At 36.0% G+C, this 23,730-nt stretch overlaps 1 protein-coding gene across 1 annotated transcript in view; it reads right to left on the bottom strand.

The window, feature by feature from the left end:
- Positions 1–22,713, bottom strand: part of LOC127867991 (uncharacterized) — a 151,994-nt gene extending 129,281 nt beyond the window's left edge. Inside the window, exons 1-4 of the mRNA XM_052409574.1 lie at positions 22,137–22,713; positions 19,670–19,747; positions 18,863–19,628; positions 4,837–5,075 (exon numbers count right to left, since the gene is read on the bottom strand). Of these exons, the coding sequence (XP_052265534.1) occupies positions 4,837–5,075; positions 18,863–19,628; positions 19,670–19,747; positions 22,137–22,713 (1,660 nt within the window). The remainder of the gene's footprint in view (positions 1–4,836; positions 5,076–18,862; positions 19,629–19,669; positions 19,748–22,136) is intronic.
- Positions 22,714–23,730: the final 1,017 nt, after the last annotated feature.

Here is a 23,730-nt window from a genome sequence, read left to right on the forward strand (position 1 = left end):
TTTAATACAAGCAAAATGCAATTACAGTGTTTTAAATCCGGATTGATAGTCGGGGCTTTAAGCGCTCTGTCAAAACCACTTCATCACTTCATTAACATCACTTTCGTACGAAGGAGGGGTAAATACCCACTGCTGTTATGTATTTTGATAGTTTACGATAATTCGAACCTTCTTTGGCATTTATGAATGACAGGGTAATGATATCGCCTTCATCTTTCTGTTAGGTATTAGATGAATTGTTGTTGAAACATGATGCGAACCATTCTCAAATTATGTTTTGCTTGTAATAAATAAACTTGATCAAAATCGACATAATTGCAAAAGTACCGATACTGATTATCACAATTTTACAATAGCATTATTTCATGGTACCTAGTCAGGTCCGTTAAATGCATTATAATCTTTAATTTTTGATTGATAATGTAAAATGGTATTTAAGAAAAATTAAAGTTACAAACAGAATGAGTGCTTCGTAAGCAGAGATTTTCTGATATGATCACATTTCTCTTCGAAAAATGACTTGAAAGACATTGACCTTTACGTATCAAATAATAAGGTAACTGCGTAGAAAGTGTGTTATTCCGTTAAAACCCTTCATGTTGATATACGATGATTATTTATTATAGGCTTATTATTTTGAAGTAACTATAGGGGAAATGCATTGATTTGTTAAAAATAATGTTTTTAAATCTTACAACTTATTGTGAATTTCGCTGTCGATGGCATATCTGTGTAAATAATCATGATTCGACGAAAGCGTCTTAAATTGCCCTTTATATATGTTCAAACCCGCCAATACCTTTAAAATAATGGGCAGCATTTCGCTACCAATGACATGTCTTCGTTAATCTATAAAAGCCGCACTGTCTTTTTTAGTTTTTAATTTTATATCTTAGAAATGTTAAATTTCACGCCTGAAAGCATGGTCTTATTATAACCATTTCTTTTATGTATCAAATTTGTTGTAAAGACGTCAAAAGTTTGTTGCCAATAACTCAATTTGACCGCAACGTTCGACTCAAAAACAACCCTTCTAAATATTCATTATAAGCAGACCGTAGCGCAAATCAACATTTCTGCGACTGTTACAATCATATATAATAATTATTATTTTGTTACAATAAAAATGTTGTTGTCGTTATTGATTTGTAGTGCCGTTTGTTTTTCTGATTTTCATTTTTTACTTTTATAACACAAAACATAAAAAAACAGATAATTTCGTAGACATTTTGGCACTAGATCTGTATGTCAATTTATTGTCCCGCAGTATTGAGTCCAATATTATTGCAGTTTAAGTGTATCTCCCTCTGCGTCGGGAACAAAATATGACTGTTTTACATTAACAAAATATCTGTATATGAGTACTTTTCAATGACACTGCGTGACTTCCTTAATTGAAAATAATCTTATAACAAGTACAAGTACTACTAGGTTATTACTTGTGGAATTCATTTTCGACTTGATGAAACGTAGCGGCGATGTTATGTTCCCGATGAACGCACGGGTTGAAATTTGAATAATTCAAGAAGTTTTATCTATTTAGCGATGTTCTGTAGACGAACTTGGCGCCAGTGAGTTGATAATAATAATAATGATAATAATAATAATAATAATAATAATAATAATAATAATAATAATAATAATAATAATGAAATAATAATAATAATAATAATAATAATAATAATAATAATAATAATAATAATAATAATAAAATAGTAATAATTAAAAATGTAATAATAATTAAAATAATAATAATGATAATAAAAAATAAATAATAATAATAGTAAAATAATAATAAGTTTTTCACAGATTGTGACATGTTTTGAAATTTGTCATTAAATGCTTCGAATTGATAATGTTAACATCGGAATAAAAGATTTCCAGTGTAAAACAAAAATAAATAAAAGAAACAAAAACTAATCCACAACGTGGCTAAAACCACTGACCCTTGGAGTAAAAGACTAGCGCTTAAACCACTAAACCATCCGTGCTGCCAAATCACCGTACGTACTTTATACTGTATTTAAGCAATAATCGTAATGTCATAAAATATAACGATAACAACAGAACTTTCCAAATTATACAATCGTTTCACGTTTGTAACGCTTTATAATTTTCAGGTTTTTATATCGTCAACATATGCATATAATTCTTATTTGAGAGCATTCAGTATTACTGCTTTCTTGCAAAAACAATCGCACAACGAAAATTTGCAAATTTGAAACCATTTTGTTTCTATTTTGTCAATTTATCAAAACGTGAAAAGGTCCCGTTAATTTAGCGATTCGTCATGGGTCCTAGTTAGCAGACATTGATTAAGCTTGATAACTTGCGCATGTTCATTATCGCCAGCAAAAAATATAAGTAGTTTTTCCTGAACCAATAAAACAGTGCCGAATGAATATGTTAAAGGGATACATCTTCGAAAGGCGTATGAAAAAAGAATAAGATGGCTTTTTACAAAAACAACAACTACTACTTCTACTACCACTATTACTACCACCACTACTACTACTACTACTACTACAACTACTATTACTACTTCTACTATTACTACTACTACTTCTATTACTACTACTACTACTACTTCTACTACTACTACTACTACTACTACTACTACTACTACTACTACTACTACTACTACTACTACTACTACTACTACTGCTACTATTACTGCTACTAATACTACTACTGCTGCTGCTACCGCTACTGCTACTACTATTACTACTACCACTACTACTACTTCTACTACTACTTCTACTACTACTACTACTACTACTACTACTACTACTACTACTACTACTACTACTACTACTACTACTACTACTACTGCTGCTGCTGCTGCTGCTGCTGCTACTACTACTTCTTCTGCTGCTGAGGCTGAGGCTGAGGATGCTGCTGCTGCTGCTGCTGCTGCTACTACTACTACTACTACTACTACTACTACTACTACTACTACTACTACTACTACTACTACTACTACTACTACTACTATTACTACTACTACTACTTCTACTACTACTACTACTACTACTACTACTACTACTACTACTACTACTACTACTACTACTACTACTACTACTACTACTACTACTACTACTACTACTACAACTACTACTACTACTACTTCTACTACTACTACTACTACTACCACTACTACTGCTACCGAAATTTGGAAATTTTCATTATCGACAAATGCATAGATTTCTGAATATTAAAATGTGCGCAAAGAAGTCCTCACATGATGCAGCTTCGAAGCAGGACCACATAAACTTCAAAATACACGCACGCAAAAAAAAATTAATTTGGTTTGTTCGTAACGTACGTAGCATAGACAAGACTAATGGATGGAAATGACATACAACAGCTGACCGATTATTTTTAGCAGTAAATATACCTCAACTATATATGTGCCTCGCTCTGTGTAAACAGGGCTTAATGCGTGTGCGTTAAGTGTCGCCCAAGATGAGCATGTGCTGCCCTTTAAAAGCGAAAATCTAGTTTAGGCGGAATGCTTCGCCACTGAATAGCTGACTGCACAGGATAATGTGAAGCGACATTAACCCATTTATGCCTAGCGTCTAGAAAAAAGGCATTGGCAAACAGCGTACACCCAGATGAGACGCCGCATGATGCGGCGTCTCATCAGGGTCTGCGCTGTTTGCTTTAAGGAATTTCTGTAAAAAAATATTTATCATTTAGAAATAAATATTCTAGACATCCCTAATTTTGGAAATAAATTGATCCAATTAAGAAGGATGGTAGAGTCCACTTGGCATAAATGGGTTAAGGTACATGCATTAAGCCCTACTTTTCCGATCTAGCGAATTTTTCATATGTGCGTTGGAAGTTAAGCGTAAAACATTCAGTAATCTGTATTGGGTAGTTGCGCTCAGATAAAGCGCGGTGCATGGCTTAAAGATTTAGCGTTTGAAATGAATTTGGTTTACGATGATTTGATGTTGCTATTTTTATATGGAAGTATGATGTTACAATAAAGATGGGGTTTATATTCTAATTGCACAGTGCATATCGGTAGTAAACACACATTTAACGCTAAAATGCATATCGCTCAACTATGAAATGAAAATCAATTACATTAAAACACACAATGCATTAAAAAAGCATGGGTTTTGTTTTAGTCTGCACGGGTATTGCAATGATTGAACGCTGCACGTTACATTTAATTTCACACGTATAGGACGTGTTTGTACTCTTTACATTGAAATTAAGCCACTTTAATAAGCATATACGTTTTTTGTGTTTGATGATTCGATGTGTTCGTGTTTCCGCAATTGAAACCGTTTAAGTGCTCCTGAGATGTCAAACATGCATTTACAGCTGTTTAGATAATTGTAAAGAAATCAAGCGAAAAGACGGTTAACGCAATTGCTATTTTTTGCGTAAAATGCATTTATCGGGCACACATATATAGTTGTCATATACTTACCGAAGTCAAATTTTCGCCATTAATTTCTAACTGATATTTACTGTGAGTATTACGCAACTGCGCCCCTTTTTTCATTCATCGTTGAACTTAAGACGGTTTAAGGAAATCAAACAACACCTTTATCACGCAACATGTTTAAAAGGGGCACTAGCCATTTACTTGCATATTTTTGGTTAATTTTAATGCTTATTGTAATAATTATTTCATTACTTATCCGACGATTGTAACACATTTCAAATGATACTTACATTTTTTAGTTTATATAAAATGCTTTTTTCGAACGACTTTCAAGCCGTTGCAGTAGAACTCCGGTAAAAAAAGAAGAAAACGGATGGTTATTAACACACAAAAATAGCATTTAAAAATGCAATTAATGGAAACACTACCTCCGGCGCCCGCGACGTCACGCGATCCTTCAACGTTAGTGGACGATGCGTCTACGCGCACAAAGCCGGTGCTCTTGATCTCGAACGATTGACAATTAATGACCACAGCGGTGTTGCTGACGGTGACATCTCCACTGATGAAAACCTTCAGGTTCTCATCGCTGATGCTGCCGGAAATCGTACATGCCGTGCCGGAAGTGACGTTCAGGTAGCCGTTCGCACTGTTGCACTCAGTCCCGCTAGAGGTGTCGATCAGTAACAGAACTAATAGTCCTATGAAAACTGTTTGGCCGACACGTGTCGACATTTTCTACGTTTTGTTTTAAACCATGCGCAAAATAATATTATTACATTGTAAACAAAGTTAATCGATAAACAAGTGTTTTTTTTATCGCAGTCCCAGTATCGTTCGTTCTGTTCGAAAACAGAATTCAAACTGCGCGATCGAAAAGTTAAATCGATAGTTAAAGGCGGTCTCGAGCCAATCATGCGCAGTAGTTATATCCTTTCGTGGTGTCAATTTTTGAAAAATGATACACTAAGTAAGTATCTGGGTCTATTGAGATCTTGCCCCGTAACTGAAGATCTTTATCGGGTCAATATACTCCACAGATTTTAGAAAGTTATATTGTCTAATAGCCGACTTAGTTTAGGACAGCTTGTGAGAATGAACACAAAATAACCATAGACCCAAATATGTACATTATTGTCATTGTTTATATCAAAAAGACATTCTTCTCGTGTAAGATATGGACAAATCTCGTTCTTTTTTGTTGGCAACGTTATAACCGACTTGACTATAATATCATAAAAATGCTCACAAGCATTTTTCATATTTAAAAATGTAGTCATTCAAAATGTTGATTGCATGAAGAAAAGAAGAAAAAATGACAAGACCAGTGTGGTACTTCAGGAGAAAAGATTAAACACCGAGAAAATGTATAAAAAGAATAGGGAGTGGCCTATTTTCCAATGGTGGCTGTTTTTGTTGCAACATTTTGTGATCAGAATCATTTTATCAAAACTGAATAATCATAAGATTCATACTGAAATTCAAAATTGCAAGGATGAATGATTTTGGAATGTCTTGTCACATGATGATTGTATTTTTCATTTTCAGCCCTGAATAAAGTCACGAGAATCATGTACAGGAGGAAATATTGATCAAAGCGATTTGGAATTTTTTTTTAATGTGAACTTACCGTTGACAAGAGTTTGTGTTAAGTGCCGGACGATGTTCTGCGTAATTTAGATTTTCATTTGTTATTTATTTTCAATTCTTTTTTTAAAATTTACTAATTTGAAATGTGTTTCAAAGAGCGGCAAACTTTCCCACCAGCTGAACCCTCTCAAATGGCTGAAAACCCTGACGCAAACTCAGGTTTGAGAAAAAACTTAAGACAAATTGTCGAACATGACACAATCTCGAATGCACTTTCTTTGCTTGACAGCTGTATACACACATAGTGTGCATTGTGTTGAAAACATACTGAATACATTGTATTTTGAAATGTCGCATCGAACGCAACGGAAGTACGAAATATTTACTAGCCGTAGTGTTTTTAGTTGCTAGAAAGTTATCCTGTATTACAAGTACTTTCAGTTTTAAACACGTTCATCCAAGTTTTTGCTGACTTTATAATTTTACTTCTTTGATAAATTAAGGTATCAAAATAAAAACATATTTAGTTTCATAGAAACAAATGCAAAAAATTATGTAATTTTGTATTTTTACAAAATTACGGGTTCTTTCTGGTACTGCATAACGATAATCCGAATAATACAATCTTAAAAAGCTCTACCGGTATCTCTAGAGCTATTAATCTCTCTAAAGCAATTAAACTCTGTTATTCATTATGTATAAAGCTTATTACTCAAAGACTATACATGTAGTTGATACTTGCTTTTTATGCTGCGTATGTAACTAATATTTACACTTGCATGTGTTATGAATAAATGAATACCAAGTTTAAGGTTAAGAGGCCTTTTCACAGATATTGGCATGTTTTGAAGTTTGTCATTAAATACTTTATATTGATAATTGTAAACATTGGATATAAAAATCTCCAGTAAAAAATCTAGTTTTCACGTTTTGGTAAATTGACAAAATAAAAAAAATGTTTCAGATTCGCAAATTTTCGTTTTAGTTATGATATGTGTGAGGAATTAGTAATTTTGAACATTTAACATGCTCTAAAATATCCATTATATGCATCTTTAGACGATTTGAAAACCTGAAAATTATAAAGCGTTGCAACGCGAAACGATTGAATAATTTGGAAAGTTCTGTGGTTGTCGTTATATTTTGTGAAACGACGAGGATTGCTTATACAAAGTAAAAAATACGTCCCAAATAGCTTGAGTACGGATGGCCGAGTGGTCTAAGCGGTAGACTTTTTACTCCATGACTCCCCGGGCCAATGGTTCGAGCCCAGTTTAGGGTTACTTTTTTTCTTTAAAAAAATCGTATTCTTTTTTTACTGGAGATTTTTAGGTCCATTGTTTAAAGTTATCAATATATAGCATTTAATGACAAACTTCAATACATGCCTAAGTCTGTGAAAAGGCCCCTTTAACCTAAATACGACATAGTGTAACTCAAACACGGTATCACTAAATGGTTGTCTGAAAGCCTTTTTGCGAAATAAAACAGAACATTAACATTTGCTGGCATACCGGGTCGATGTCTTCAAAAGACGCGAATAACACTTATTGTTTAATACAGTCCGGGATTACCCATTAGGCAGAGTGGGCAACTGCTAAGGGCCCAGCGACTTTTAGGGGCCCCATGAGATCGTGCCGAAAGATTTGTTTAAATACTTTCTAAACCTGTATCACCGTTTTCTCGCGGTAATAAACACGTAGGGATTATAATGGCATGTATAACCTTAAAAAAGCATAGCCATATTTAATGTCATTCCAGCCTTTTAAATGGTAGACTAATTTAATCGAGTGAAATCGATTGGGCACTGGCGTTCAGACATAAGTATGTCTTATGCCGACTAGGGGTCTGGGGCGTTGGCATTTGGGCCTCCACGTTAACCCGGCACTGGTTAAATACCACGAATATTTCCTGCGAAAACAGATCGATGCCCTGTGGGCATTTTGCAGACATCATGCATTAATGGACAAGAATCGTGGCTGTACGTGCATGTTTTTGTATTGAAACGACATGAATTGTAAAAATCAGTATGTGAAGGTCTGGTCACGACTCAAAACTGTGAGAAAGAAAGCCATCTCTGACCAATGGGCCATGGGAAAATTACCGACATATCTCTAACATGTTCATGCAAGTTGTCGATCAGTACGTATATATATATCACGTTCATTCAAGAAACATTAAAAAGTATTGAATGGTATAAACATTATATGAAATAATTGGTAAAACTCCGGTGTCTCGGCGGCATTTTCACGGCCTTCAATCGTTGGCCCCGTCTCTTTTTGAAGGTGAAGGAAAATTGAGGCAATTTAACTTCAAACCTTATGATTCTCACATAAATGACGTAGAGAAAACACGTACAAGCTTTTCTGATGAAAACTTCTATACTTCTATACTATCCACAGCCAAGACTAAAACTGACAAATAATATTAGGTTCACCATCTTTTTGCTTGATGTATGACTGACCAGTGCCATGATGTTGACAATAACACGCTGGCTAATGCGATACTTCAATGACGGATGGCACTTCGATAACAGAGAAAAACAAAATTCACGCGCGAAAGTTAATCTTCCCATCTTTTTTTAAAGGTATATCCTTAATATTAGTTTTTGAGACACGGTAGATGTTGCAGTTGATGAATTCTATATCATTTAATTCATTTTGTATGAAGAAGAAATATTTCTATGAAGAAATGTCCAAAAATAGAGAACTCCATTGGAAAACAGCATACACTGAATAATCAGTTAACATTTCAACAAAATAAAAAGCCCATAGAATATTTAAAAATTGCAATACTGTGTTTGCTATTCCAGCATGAAGAGTTATCACTGTGCTTCAAATACTTCAATATTGAAAGTATTCAATGGAATATTAACGAAGATAGAGCATATTGTAGTAGGTGATTTTCATGATTTTGTAGACACTTTGATTCCCGATAAAGGACACCTCGGATAACGGAGACTGTCAACAAATAGGACACTTTGATATCCGAATTTTATTTTCTACCAGAAATGCATTAACGTATATGATTGCTTGTCTTACCAAACATTTTGAAGTAAGAAATAAATGTACATAGTCAAACGCGACATATTGGAAATCTATGCATAAGTGAATTACAAACACATGTGAAATATAACCAAGTGCGTAGTTCGTTTTCAAAAATCTAATTACATTGTACTATCATTTTTTCTATTTGTGTTACTATTTCATTTTATACATAATATCTAAATGCCTATATCTGAAGAAATAAATACACAAATAATAGTCTACATAAGGATTTTTTTATAACAGGGCTCTAGATAACGGGAGAGAAGGGGGTCTTTTTGAAGCAAATACAGATTTTTCTTCATAAAAGCCTATGCCATTGTTAATAAGAATCGCGTCATCAAGACGATTCAAATATGTAGCCACAGAAGTGAACAGATTAAGCGAATGGAAAACTCCATTTTACTAAATCTTTGCTCATAGGGATTTGCGTAACCATTACTTGCTCAAAGTGCGATTCACCTGATCCATAAGCGATTTATTTGTTGAATAAAAAGAAACACGTTTACAAAATTTCAATTAAATAAACCATTGATTCTGCTTTAACAGGATCGCGTGCATTAAATTTTACATGCCATATTGTAGAAATATATTTCGTCTTCTTCAAATGTATTATTGTTTTGTCTTTTCACAAGATTTGAACCCATGAATAAGAGTACTCTGCTAAATTATAGGTGCTTCTATCGTACAGCACCTACATACAGGACAGAGTATTCCGAAATCTTGGAGGATTGTGTCAAAGACCACACGTGCCTTACTTAAAACTATAGAAAACCAATTCTTACGAGCGAAACTGGATTGCTTTTGTATAGCCTGCTTACTATATCTGTATTCAACATCGAACTCTACATTTTTGATTCAATAAAAAGAGTGTGTTATATCTGGTAAAAAGTGTCGAGTAAGCGGGAATAGAAGTGCGATTGTCATGGAGATGTTTGGTAAAATAAATGTCAATGAAAATTTGGCATCCGACTCTTACAACATTTGAATTTCCTCAAATACTTTAGTAAACTAAAATGTAAAATGGTGTAACATTAATTGACATATTGATCTTTTATTTTGAATAATAAGCAGGTTCTGATTTATTTCGAAATATCTTTTAATGTGTAAAAATTTATGCTCTCTATCGATGGAATTGAATCGTTATATATATATATCTTCGACCGTTCTTGCGAGATTTTCTGTCTTCGCATTACGAAGTGCTATACCGTTAATCGACCAAACAATGTTCCGTGTATGAAAACCAAATGAACAGAACATAAAGCAAAAAGCTGAAGAACTCATCTATCGCGCGTGGCATTTGTTGTTCTCTGTTATCGAAGTGCCATCTGTTATCAAAGTATCGACACAGCGTGAATAAGGCATTAGTGATGTTGTACAATCGGTTGACATTTTCAATACCAGTCAATACAGAAAATAACAAACGTATTGTTGTGTTGTATATAAGTTGCCAATGTGACTTCAAAACTATTGGTGGTTGAATAAAAACGATGATGAATTACGTCTAAAAACGAGGATGAAATACAGCAACGTGTAAATTGATAACTTTGTTAAAATATTATGAAGTTTTGGTACGTATATTCAATCATTTAAATGGGATCGCCCAAATATTGAAATTGATATATTATGTTAATTCAAACAGGGTAATATATTGAACGTAACTCTAAACCGCCATTACCATAATAAAGCATCAGTAAAGTCAAGTCATGCACAAATGAAATATATTTGTGAGAGTATCTGTAAAAGATGTCCCGTTTTAAGCTATCAAGCTATTTTAAGCGATTTTGCGTCAATAGCTCTCTTATACTCCTTGTTTAAAAAGTTGCTAATCGAAGTTGTTTATTAGGGGCCTTTTAAGACATGCCGACAAAGGGCAATGGTTATCTCATAATGAAAGAAATTGTAACGAGCGGTATTTAAATAATTTAGTTGTCAATATCTAGTAGTTTTGAATTGATTTTTGTTACATTTTACAATAACTGTTCGTTCCAATAGCACACGTAAGCTATTTTGAAGATATGTGTTTCATAACGATGTTCTAATATATAGACATAAATTATATAAGCATGACATCTCCAAGCAGCGGCAAACTAAGTCCATGACAGCGCGACATTGAACAAAAAAACAACAACAACACGATAGGTCGTTGCCTCATAACATGTAACTGGAGCCATAATAACCCAATTTGGATAATCTAAAAATGATTATAATATCAGCAAATAAAGAGTTAATAAAATGCAAAGAATCGAAACCCGGTTCTATCAGAGAAAAATAAACTTCGCAAACAATCTGTCATACAGGCTTATTGTGTGTTTAGGTAGTAGTGATACACTTATTTTTCCAATAAATAAATATTTTAATACAGAAAATACTTAACTATTATGAATTTCGATTGATATGTATCCATAAACAATAACAGTAATATATGTAATATGTAATAACAGTAATAATCCACGCTTTGAGGAAAAACATATACATTCTTATAGATGTACTTGTGTACCAAAGCAATTAGGTCTTTACCTTTGCCAAATGCTTATCACAAGTCATTGATTATAAAAGTGCATAACGCAATATTTGTCAGGCGGTGAAACTGCGAGTTGAAGGAGGAGGAAACTGCGCGCCACATCGGTGTTCATTCAAGCGGAACATCTGATTGTTGATGACCTTGGGGAGATTATTGGCGACCTTCATACAGTCGCCTGCTCGGTGGGCTCGGGAACCAACGGCGGCGCGGGTTCCGATGAGTAGCATCTCTGATTACGATTATGATTAGAGTTTACGTTGTTTCGTTTAAAGGGGCCTTTGAAAAAAGTTGACAGCTTTGCAAACATCTCCGACAATGCACGCGTGTAAATGTTTGTTTCTTTTCGTTCTTTTTGGCAATGATATATGCAAAATATAAACATTTATTTTCAAAACCAAATCCACCTTTCCTTCTTATGTGTATTTGCATACATAACACATGAAGTCATGTATAATAGATCCAAATTTAGTTCACATTTATGAAAGTCTACCGCCCTTAATTGGGGCTCGATTGGTCATTGTCGGCTCGGGTATTACTTACATGTACCCCGGGTACTTTTAAGTATACTTACATGTACCCCGGGTACGGTAAATATACTTAAACGTACCCGGTCGACATTAGACTTTACCTGAGTTGTATTCCCGCCTAAAATCCGATGTCGTAAAACGCGCTACCGATTACCGTAAAACGATATTGTTTATCTAAAATAAACTTCTCTGTTAAAAACTGCTTCAACATGCTTTTTGAGTATGAGTTTCGATAATATAGAGACCATTTAAAACAAAATTTGACATAAATGTAAACATAATTAGTTAAAAAAAACAGCTGACAACGACCGATTTAGCGTTCAAATTCCCGGGTACGTTTTAGTTTATTTACCGTACCCGGGGTACATGTAAGTATACTTATGAGTACCCGAGGTACTTGTTAGTAGTACCCGAGCCGACAATGACAAATCGAGCTTAATTGGGACTATAGGCAAAAAATATTATTATAAATGTTTATATTGCCTACCGGACGTATATTTTTACCTGTATGAATCAATTGCTTTTACATTTACAATGATTTTCAAACAATAACATAAGACACAAATTAGCTGGAAATTAACTTAGCTTCAGAGCGGATATCATTATAAAACCTCAAAGTTCAATGAACATGATCTACAATGCGTCAGATAGGGCATACATCAGCTGTAAAAGTGAGCTTTTAAAGGGGCCTTTTCACAGATTTTGGCATTTTTTAACTTATTCATTAAATGCTTTATATCGATAAATGTAAACATTGGATCGTAAAAGCTCCAGTAAAAAATCAAGAATAAAATTAAAAAAAGGAAAAGAACATTGCCCGGACCAGGTTTCGAACCAGTGACCCTTGGAGTCCTGCCAGAGTCCTGAAGTAAAAACGCTTTAGCCTACTGAGCTATTCCGCCGAGTACATATATTTGAAGTATTTTATACCTTATATAAGCAATCTTCGTAGTTTCACAAAATTTAACGACAAAAACAGAACTCTCCAAATTATTCAATCGTTTCGCGTTGCAACGCTTTATAAATTTTAGGTTTTAAAATCGTCAAATGATGCATATAATGGCTATACAAGACCATGGTAAATGTTCAGTATTACTGTTTCCTCACAAATATCATAACTAAAACGAAAAGTTGCGAATCTGAAACAACTTTTTTCAATTTTGTCAATTTACCAAAGCGTGAAAAGATCCCTTTAAGTTTATAAATGAACTTCACACATGTCATATCTCGACATCTATGTACAGCACCATGCCATATCATTTTTTCATCAACACGTTGTATGTAAAGTAGAATTTTTTCACCAATACGAACTTTTTTAAGAAACCCTGGCGGATATGTTACTCGGGGACATTGGTTAATATAATTGTCGGTGAAAAAACTTTTTCACTGGCATACCTTTAAAGAAATTTGTAAATAAAGTGCTAAATATGGGATAAATCCCTGCATCGTCGACTTTAAATAGCCATATTTCAATAAATCCTGAATATTAATAACCAGGATTTTTCTAACATACATGGTAATACCTCCTTTGCATGCACCAAAATATATTTTATTTCAAAAATGCCTTTAAACTATTATAGAACTGGATTTACTTACCCTCCTTGAAATATATCGGCTACATCTCCTAGCATGTCCAACTTCTCACAGCATGTCGGGTTTCCGGGGGTGGTTTGGTAAAGGGTTAATATTCATGGATGGTTAACCTGTTGCTCTACCTTTCACGCTCGACATGTATGCATTTATCTCTTATAATTAAAAAGTTATTCCAAGTGCATTTTGATAAACTTTTAGTTTGAGAAGAAAATAGTTTATTCATCCCATAATGAATAAATAGCAAAAACGCATTAACATGCAAAGTTCAACGACTTCCTGTGGCCATGTTATTTGACGAATCAAATTTTTTTGAACAACATTTTAATGGGAGCCTTCAATGGATAAATTTGGCCCCAGTGGCATAATTTGAACAAACTTGGTAGAGAACTATATGATGTCACTACATACCAAATTTGGTAGCCATAGGCCCAATGGTTATGGACATGAAGATTTTTTAAGTTTGCACAAAAGAGGCTTTATATAAGCATATGTTCAGTTTTGTGACCCCCGGGGAAGGGTTAAATTTGAGCCCAGGGGAATAATTTGAACAAATTTGGTAGAGGACTATTAGATGTCACTACATACCAAATTTAGTAGCCCTGAACTCTATAATTATGAACAAGAAGATTTTTAAAGTTTGCACAAAATAGGCCTTATTTAAGCATATGTTCATTTTTGTGACCCCCGGGCAGGGTCAAATTTGACCCCATTGGAATAATTTGAAAAAAAAACTTGGTAGAGAACTTTAAGATTTTAATACATACCAAATTTGGTAGAAATAGGCCCAATGGTTATGGACAGAAAGAATGTTAAAGTTTGCACAAAATAGGCCCAATATAAGCATATGTTCAATTTTGTGACCCTTGGGGAACGGTAAAATTTGATCCCAGGGGCTTAATTTGAACAAACTTAGTAGAGAACAATTAGATGTCACTACATACCAAATTTGGTAGCCCTACGCCATACGGTTATGGACATGAAGATTTTTAAAGTTTGCACAAAATAGGCCTTATTTAAGCGTATGTTCATTTTTGTGACCCCCGGGGCAGGGTCAAATATGACCCCAGGGGCATAATTTGAACAAACTAAGTAGAGAACTATTAGATGCCACTACATACCGAATTTGGTAGCCCTAGGCCCTACGGTTATGGACAAGCAGATTTTTAAAGTTTGTACAAAATAAACTTTATATAAGCATATGTTCATTTTTGTGACCCCCGGGGAAGGGTCAAATTTGACCCCAGGGGCATAATTTGAACAAACAAAGTAGAGAACTATTAAATGTCACTACATTCCAAATGTGGTAGCACTAGGCCCAATGGTTATGGACAAGAATATTATTAAAGTTTACACAAAATAGGTTTTATATAAGCATATGTTCAATTTATTGACCCCCGGGGTGGGGTCAAATTTGACCCAGGGGCATAATTTGAACAAATTTGAAAGAGCTTCACCCCAGAAACATTTGTGTGAAGTTTGATCAGAATTAGACTTGTAGTTTAGGAGAAGAAGATGTTTAAAGAAAAAGTTAACACACGCACGGACGCACGACGGACACAGGACCATGACATAAGCCCCGCTGGCCTCTGGCCAGTGGAGCTAAAAAATAAGTATGAGAAGGTCTGGTCACGACTCAAAACTGTGAGATAGAAAGCCATCTCTGACCAATGGGCCATGGGAAAATTACCGACATATCCATGCAATTTGTCGATCAGTACGTATATTTATATATATATATATATATATATATATATATATATATATATTCACACATTTGGCCAGTTACGGGGTCTCTGATTTAGAAATAGGTTATGGGGTTCCCACTTTAAATACATGTATCTCCATACCCTTTTTTATCCGATATAAACACGAATTAAGGTATATAGGGGTACCTACTATTATTATTGTATATAAATACGTCATTTATTTAACGTCTTATACAAGGAAATATATAGCGAACTTATTTGCGAGGTATATACAATTTCAATTTCAGACCTGATTGTGGTTTTCGATTTAAGACCTTATTGTGAGATTTGATTGCATTACCTCCCCTACACCCCCCTCATAGTAATTAAAGGAGCCTAGATTGCGGGGTTGTATATAGACCCCGTTTTTTATATTGACCTCGTAAGTACAGTCTGAAAACTACAGAGACCGCGTAACTGGCACTATGTATTGGTATATATATATATATATATATATATATATATATATATATATATATATATATATATATATATATATATATATATATATATATATATCACGTTCATTCAAAAAACATTCATTAGTATTGAATGGTATAAACATTATATGAAATAATTGGTAAAACTCCGGTGTCTCGGCGGCATTTTCACGGCCTTCAATCATTGGTCCCATCTCTTTTTGGATGTGAAGGAAAATTCAGGCAATTTAACTTCAAACCTTATGATTCTCACATAAATGACGAACAGAAAACACGTACAAGCTTCTCTGATGAACACTTGTAGTCAAGAACTAATCTAATAAAAGCATCTCGAGTCTACCGCTTCTATACTATCCACAGCCAAGACTAAAACTGACAACTAATGGAGCGAATGTTAGATTCACATTAGGTTTTCATTAGATTTAGTCAAGTGCCTTCGTTTTTGCTTGATGTATGACTGACCAGTACCACTGTGTTTGGCCTAGTAAGATTAACAGTTTACCAGACTTTATGGCAGATTTCGTTCACACTGATATAGATAATAGACCTGTCACTTGACAATAACGCGCTGGCTATGGCGATACTTCGATGACGAATGGCACTTCGATAACAGAGAAAAACGAAATTCACGCGCGAAAGTTAATCCCCCATCTTTTTTTAAAGGTATATCCTTAATATTAGTTTTCGAGACACGGTAGATGTTGCAGTTGATACATTCTATATCATTTAATTCATTTTGTATGATGAAAAAATATTTCTATGAAGAAATGTCCAAAAATAGAGAACTCCATTGGAAAACAGCATACACTGAATAATCAGTTAACATTTCAACAAAATAAAAAGCCCATAGAATACTTAAAAATTGCAATACTGTGTTTGCTATTCCAGCATGAAGAGTTATCACTGTGCTTCAAATACTTCAATATTGAAAGTATTCAATGGAATATTAACGAAGATAGAGCATATTGTAGTAGGTGATTTTCATGATTTTGTAGACACTTTGATTCCCGATAAAGGACACCTCGGATAACGGAGACTGTCAACAAATAGGACACTTTGATATCCGAATTTTATTTTCTACCAGAAATGCATTAACGTATATGATTGCTTGTCTTACCAAACATTTTGAAGTAAGAAATAAATGTACATAGTCAAACGCGACATATTGGAAATCTATGCATAAGTGAATTACAAACGCATGTGAAATATAACCAAGTGCGTAGTTCGTTTTCAAAAATCTTTTTACTATCATTTTTTTCTTTTTGTGTTTCATTTCATTTTTTTAATATAATATCTAAATGCCTATATCTGAAGAAATAAATACACAAATAATAGTCTACATAAGGAATTTTTTTATAGCAGGGCTCTAGATAACGGGAGAGAATGTGGTCTTTTTGAAGCAAATACAGATTTTTCTTCATAAAATTCTATGACATTGTTAATGACAATCGCATCATCAAGACGATTCAAATGTGTAGCCACAGAAGTGAACAGATTAAGCGAATAAAAAACTCCATTTTACTAGATCTTTGCTCATAGGGATTTACGTAACCATTACTTGCTCAAAGTGCGATTCACCTGATCCATAATCGCTTTATTTGTTGAATTAAAAGAAACACGGTTACAAAATTTGAATTAAATACAACATTAATTCTGCTTAAACAGGAATGCGTGCATTAAATTTTTCATGTCATATTATGAAAATATATTTCTTGTTCTTCAAAGGTATTATTGTTTTGTCTTTTCACAGGATCTGATCCCATGAATAAGAATACTTGTACTCTGCCGAAGTATAGGTGCTTTTATCGTACAGCACTTACATACAGGACAGAGTATTCCGTAATCTTGGAGGATTGTGTCAAAGGCCACAAAGGCCTTACTTAAAACTATAGACAACGAATTCTTACGAGCGAAACTGGATTGCTTTTGTATATAGCCTTCTTACTTAACTAAAACTGTATTCAACATCGAATTCCGCATTTTTGATTCACTTGAAAAAGTGTGTTATATCTGGAAAAAAGTGTCGAGTAAGCGAGAATAGAAGTGCGATTGTTATTGAGATAATCGGTAAAAGAAATGTCAATGAAACTTTGGCATCCGACTCTTAAAACACTTGAATTTCCTCAAATACGTGAATAAACTAAAATTTTAAATGGTGTAACATTAATCACGCCGGGTATGCGGAAACTTTGATAGCAGATGGCACTTCGATACCAGATAACAACAAAAGCCACGCGCGAGAGTTGAGTTCTTCAGCTTTTTTACATGTATGTTCTGTTCATTTGGTTCTGAACAACGCCATTGGTTATATTTTACATGTACATGTATATCTAATTACGTTATGCATAGATTCCCAATGTGTCGGGCTTGACAATGCAAATTGATTTGTGCCTCAAAATGTTTGGTAAGAATAGCCATAATATAAATTTCAGGTAGAAGAAAAAACTCGGTTATCAGAGTGCCCAATTTGTTAAAAGTCTCTGTTATCCGAAGGGCCCTATATCGGGAATCAAAGTATCCGTAACTTCACGAATACCACCTATTAAAACATGCTCTTTCTTCGTATGTAGGCGGAATACGCGTTGTGATAATAAATAATATAAGGAGCGAAATCCAGGTTCAACCTTTACTTGCAATACATAATATCAACAAAAATATAACGGGCGTGACGTCACGACGGGAAAGCGTGCGTGAACGTCACGTAACAAATTGCGCGTTAAATGCCAACGTTACGAAATCCCAACATTCTGGGGGCCGCGAAATGCAATACACCATAATAGAATTAATACAAATAATTAAATACATACTAATAACAAAATATAAACACCACTTAATTTGCAACACACTTAACACAATGAAAACGTTCACTCTATGAAATCAATCAAAAGTCTTATAAATGTTTCACTTTTTTTCACTTCACTTCCATGGGATAAAGTTTCGTTATTGGTCTGCTTGTCAATTTATTTCCAACACAATTTTTGCTGATCGCACCAGTCTATCATTTCGCTTGACAACCTCCTCGGGTTGTATTTAAGGCGCCGCAGTATCTCTTGTTTGTATTGTTCAATGTGCGACCAGGCGCACATATATTCCGAGATGGCGCCACTGGCGCTCGCTTCCGGTCGCACGCGGTAGCCCTGTGGGGGATACACTTTAGTTTCATTAGTGTACGAAGAGCCGTCTGCTATACGTCGAATTTTATCGTATTTGACGCGTAGAGCTTCTGTCGATGAAGAAGACGAACTAGCGTCATAATTGCCGCTCGATGGGTCCACGTCACCATCGTCGCCGGAAACGAGATTAGTGGAAGATTCCTTTTCTCGGCTTCGGCGATTGCGCGTGCGCGGCGTGTCGCTGGATCCGTTCGGGGTATGGGGAACGTGCACATGGATTTGTTTATACATGGTGTCAATTATTCGTTCTATAACAGAGTTTCTTTCGTCATTTTCGTCAGAGCTGCCGCTGCCAGGAACGACGACCGGCTGTCGGTGCTCAGAGTTCTTTTTCCGTCGGCGTCTTTTCCAGCGGTTGTAACGTTTATTCATTACTGCCTCGAAGCAAAACTCATGACCCGACGGCATACACGAATCATTTGGACTCTGGAGTTTTGAGCGCTGCAGGCGCTTGAGGAAAGTGTCGCAGCTCTCATCCACTTCCGGCGCACTGTTGAAAACCGGCTCGTTGTCGCCTTTGAATGCTGGCTGCAGGGAATCGTGCGGTCCGGTATAATCAACGTGGAGATCATCGTGCTCTCTTCCTGACTGTTACCACCTAAAGTGAACGTCACTTCTTTTCTACCCGAGTCGTCTGAACCATTCTCTTGTACCGCCTCCATCAGAATGTCGTCTTGGTTTCCGGCGTGAGATCCCTTTTGTACTAGAAATGCACGCCGGGGAGTCAATGCATCCCTTTTGCAATTTAAACAATTAACCGTTCATTTTTTCACGGACAGTTGTAGCCCCTGCACTAGCTAACCTCTTCACGTACATGCTAAGACTAGGTTATATCCCGAACTGTATGAAACGTGGTGTGATAATAACTATCCATAAAGGGGGTAGAAAAAGAAAGGATGACCCAAATAATTACCGTGCAATTACTCTTCTCTCGGCGGTTTTAAAATTGTATGAATCAGTTATTTTGTTGCGTTGTAAAGATACTATTTCCGAGACTTTAAGCATGCAACAAGGTGGCTTCCAAGAACAACTCGGCTCTATAATGACGTCATTCGTGTTACGAGAATGCATTCAGTTTTCACGCGAGCATTCATCCAAGATGTATGTCTGCTTCCTGGACGGGAAGCAGGCATTCGACAATGTGTGGCATGCAGGGCTTCTGTACAAATTGTTGAAATGCAACATTGACCCCACAAGCCTCATTGCGATTAAAGAACTCTATATGAACGCCAAAAGCTATGTTCTTACCCATGGAAGACGTTCCCATGAGTTCCCGGTTTTGCAAGGTACCCGCCAGGGGAGTAAAAGCTCACCGCTCCTGTACCTAGTGTTCATCAATGGGCTTATCAAACAACTGGAGGATAGCGGGTATGTGTATCTACAACATGAACATCTGTTCGCCGACCGTAGCAGACGATATGGTTTTAATATCGTACTCAAAAACGGGACTTGATAAAATGATGGATATATGCTACAAATACTCGAGAGTATGGCGCTATGAATATAACGCAAGTAAATGTGCCGTCATCGTTTTTAATGAGCGTACAAACACAGGAAACTCCCGCGTGTTTAGACTTGGAAGTGAAACAGTTAAAGAATCCGAAAGTTATTCACATTTGGGGATAACTACCGACGCGTGGCTTTCGTCGCAAATGCTTATAGCAGACGCCTGCAACAAGCTTCGAGGTACATACCTGAGCATATGCAGCAGCGGCTTTAATCCATCATCACTCAGCCCAATCACCTTAAGAACAAGTTATCAATCCGTGGTTGTTCCGAAAGCATTATACGGCTGTGAACTGTGGACTGTTATCGGTGCCAGCGATATGTTACGCCTTGAGCGCTCTCATCGGTTTTGTATTAAATCTATGCAGCAATTTCATTCCTTAACGAATACGGACTTTGCATTAGCATCAATTAATGTAAACTCGATTGAGAATATCATTGACAGGAAAAAGCTAGTGTTTTTTGGTCAATTATGTCGTTTACCAAACCAATACCTTGCCAAACAAGTGTTCATTAACAGACTTGTACGATACCTGAATAACGACAAACAAACTAAAGGCTTCGTTCCGGAAATCTACAGACTGCTGTATAAATAACAACTGCAATCGTGTTAAGACGGGTATTTACAATCAGGTTTGTTCCCGTCTAAGCAAGCGTGGAAACAGATGCTCCAACGATCGGTATCCGCTCCGGAACATCACAGACAGTTTGAAAGTATCCGGGACGTGTGTCCCACATTGAACCTTGATGATGTCCTACACGTAGATAAGCCCTCGTCCCTCTGGAAAATATCCCGGATTTCGCCTAAGCTATCGCCCTTAATAGCCACCCTGATGGCACAACTGGGAGGATTCCTCTCTAGATCGTACCCAACAGTGTGCTCATTGTGTGGGATACACACGGAAAACAAACTACTTCATTCAGTGTGTTTTTGTTCGAGAAGGGAACTGTTACGTGAATCACTTTGGGATGCTGTCATTTACCAAAAGGGGTCTCAGTGTTTTATTAAATTAATACGAAAGACACCATTAGAACAAATCGTAACGTTGTTTCAAATGACGCTATCAACTACAGATGACAATCGCCTGAATAATCAATTAGCAATCCTATTGCTGAGACTAGTTTGTTAGTTTGTGAGTGTCTAATTATAAAATCGTCTCTCTATTGTTGTTGATATGCATGTACATATATTAAAATACACATATTATTATCTATTGTATACATTAATGATGTAAATACTTGTTGTAAATGTGTTAAGCTCTCCATGAATGGAGGAAATAAAGAATCTATCTATCTATCTATCCGTTTGTGTCTTCTTTCCCGAGTGTGTGTTTCGGGTGGGGGGCGGAAAACTACAACGGGCGAGGCATGGTATGGTATTGCGCAAGGGGGGGTTAGAGGGTTAGGGTTAGGGTTTGGGTTAGTGTTAGCCTAAACCCAACCCTAACCCTAACCCGACCCCTAATCCTAACCCTTACTCTAACCCTTTTTTGGGGATATCACCCCTGACCATGCCTCGCCCGTTGTAGTTTTCCGCCTCCCGTTTCGGGTTCTGCTATGTGTGCACATCTCGATCGTAGCTTTACCCACTCCCAGAAGCACATCCGGTCTGGGCAGGATTATCGCTGAATTACCCATCGCATGCTTCTCTATGGCGTGGTATTTGTAGCGCGGTAGCTTGTAGGTCAACGAAGCAGCCGGTGTCGCCTGAGTCAGCAGTTGTTGTGCAAGGTAGGGGGCATTGTTCACGACCGGAATGCTGTGCACGGCGTAGTCGGGCTGCTTCCTGTTTTGATAAGCTCCCGCGGAGGGGACAACGTTGTTAACGGGTCGCGGGAGAATAATAGGCAGTTTTAAGCTGTTCGATGAATTTTCGTTTCTGGACTGATTTTCTTGTGGTTGTGCTTCACATCTCTGTGTTGGTACAACTTGAGCGTCTTTGCTGGTAGATTTTTGGAGTAAATATTGCTGGAATTTGCGCAGTTTAACTTCTAGGTCAAATGTGTATTCTTCGGATTCCAGCATTTCGTCCGGTGTAGATTTGGCGTCGGTAAGCGAAAGAATCTTCTCGTTTAGACTCTGAAGACTGCATACTTTGTTCTGTAGTGCTTCGACGGTAGTCTCGTATTGTAACATGTCATCTTCTTCTTTCGCTTCTGCCATTTTTTCAATAAATCGCTCAATGATTTTCTTTAAACCGAGACGCTGGCTCAGTTGCTTTTCTAGATCGTTGTTTTTCGTCACGGCACCACAATATGTAGACGGAATACGCGTTGTGGTAAGAAATAATATAAGGAGCGAAATCCAGGTTCAACCTTTACTTGCAATGCATAATATCAACAAAAATATAACGGACGTGACGTCACGACGGGAAAGCGTGCGTGAACGTCATGTATCACATTGCGCGTTAAATGCCAACGTTACGAAATCCCAACACTTCGTTTATATTTCATTGAACACTAACAAAATTTCAATATTTGAAGCACATTGCTTACTCTACCTGCTGGAATATCAAACAATTTCTTGCAATAATTCTAAGTAGTTTTTATTTTGTTTAAATGTTTACTGTTCATCCAGTTTATGTTGTTTTCCGACCGAATTTTCTATTTTTGGGGTAAAAATCTACCATTTTCCGTGATGTTTTTCTTTGCAATAGAAAAGGATACACCACTTATAAACTCGACCATGCGCCTTGTCTAAAAAAATATTCTTTATGATATAACTTAAAAAAACCTAATGAACTTACCTCTCGCGCGTTGCTTTTGTTGTTACCTGGTATCGAAGTGCCATCTGTTATCAAAGTATCCGCATACCCAGCGTGTTAATGCCATTAACCCTCCCCCCGCCTAGAGCGTGACATACTTTATGAACGGCCCCTAATGGTTAAAGCTTTAGACTTCAGAAAGGTGCTGATTTACATGTTATATATCCATAAATTTATAGCACAAAATAATGTTTCTATACGTATTAAAAAGCACCTTGAATAGTGCCTAATAAAAAAAAATCTATTCGGGAGGGGCAACGCCTCCCGCACCCTCCCCGTTTGCGCCCCCCAGTCAAAATTTCCTGGGTACGGCCCTGAATTGACATATTGATCTTTTATTTTGAATAATAAGCAGGTTCTGATTCATTTCCAAATATCTTTTAATTTGTAAAAATGTGTACTGATCATCCAATTAT

This window comes from Dreissena polymorpha, chromosome 1 (assembly GCF_020536995.1).
Source record: "Dreissena polymorpha isolate Duluth1 chromosome 1, UMN_Dpol_1.0, whole genome shotgun sequence".
Classification (NCBI taxonomy): Eukaryota; Metazoa; Mollusca; class Bivalvia; order Myida; family Dreissenidae; genus Dreissena; species Dreissena polymorpha.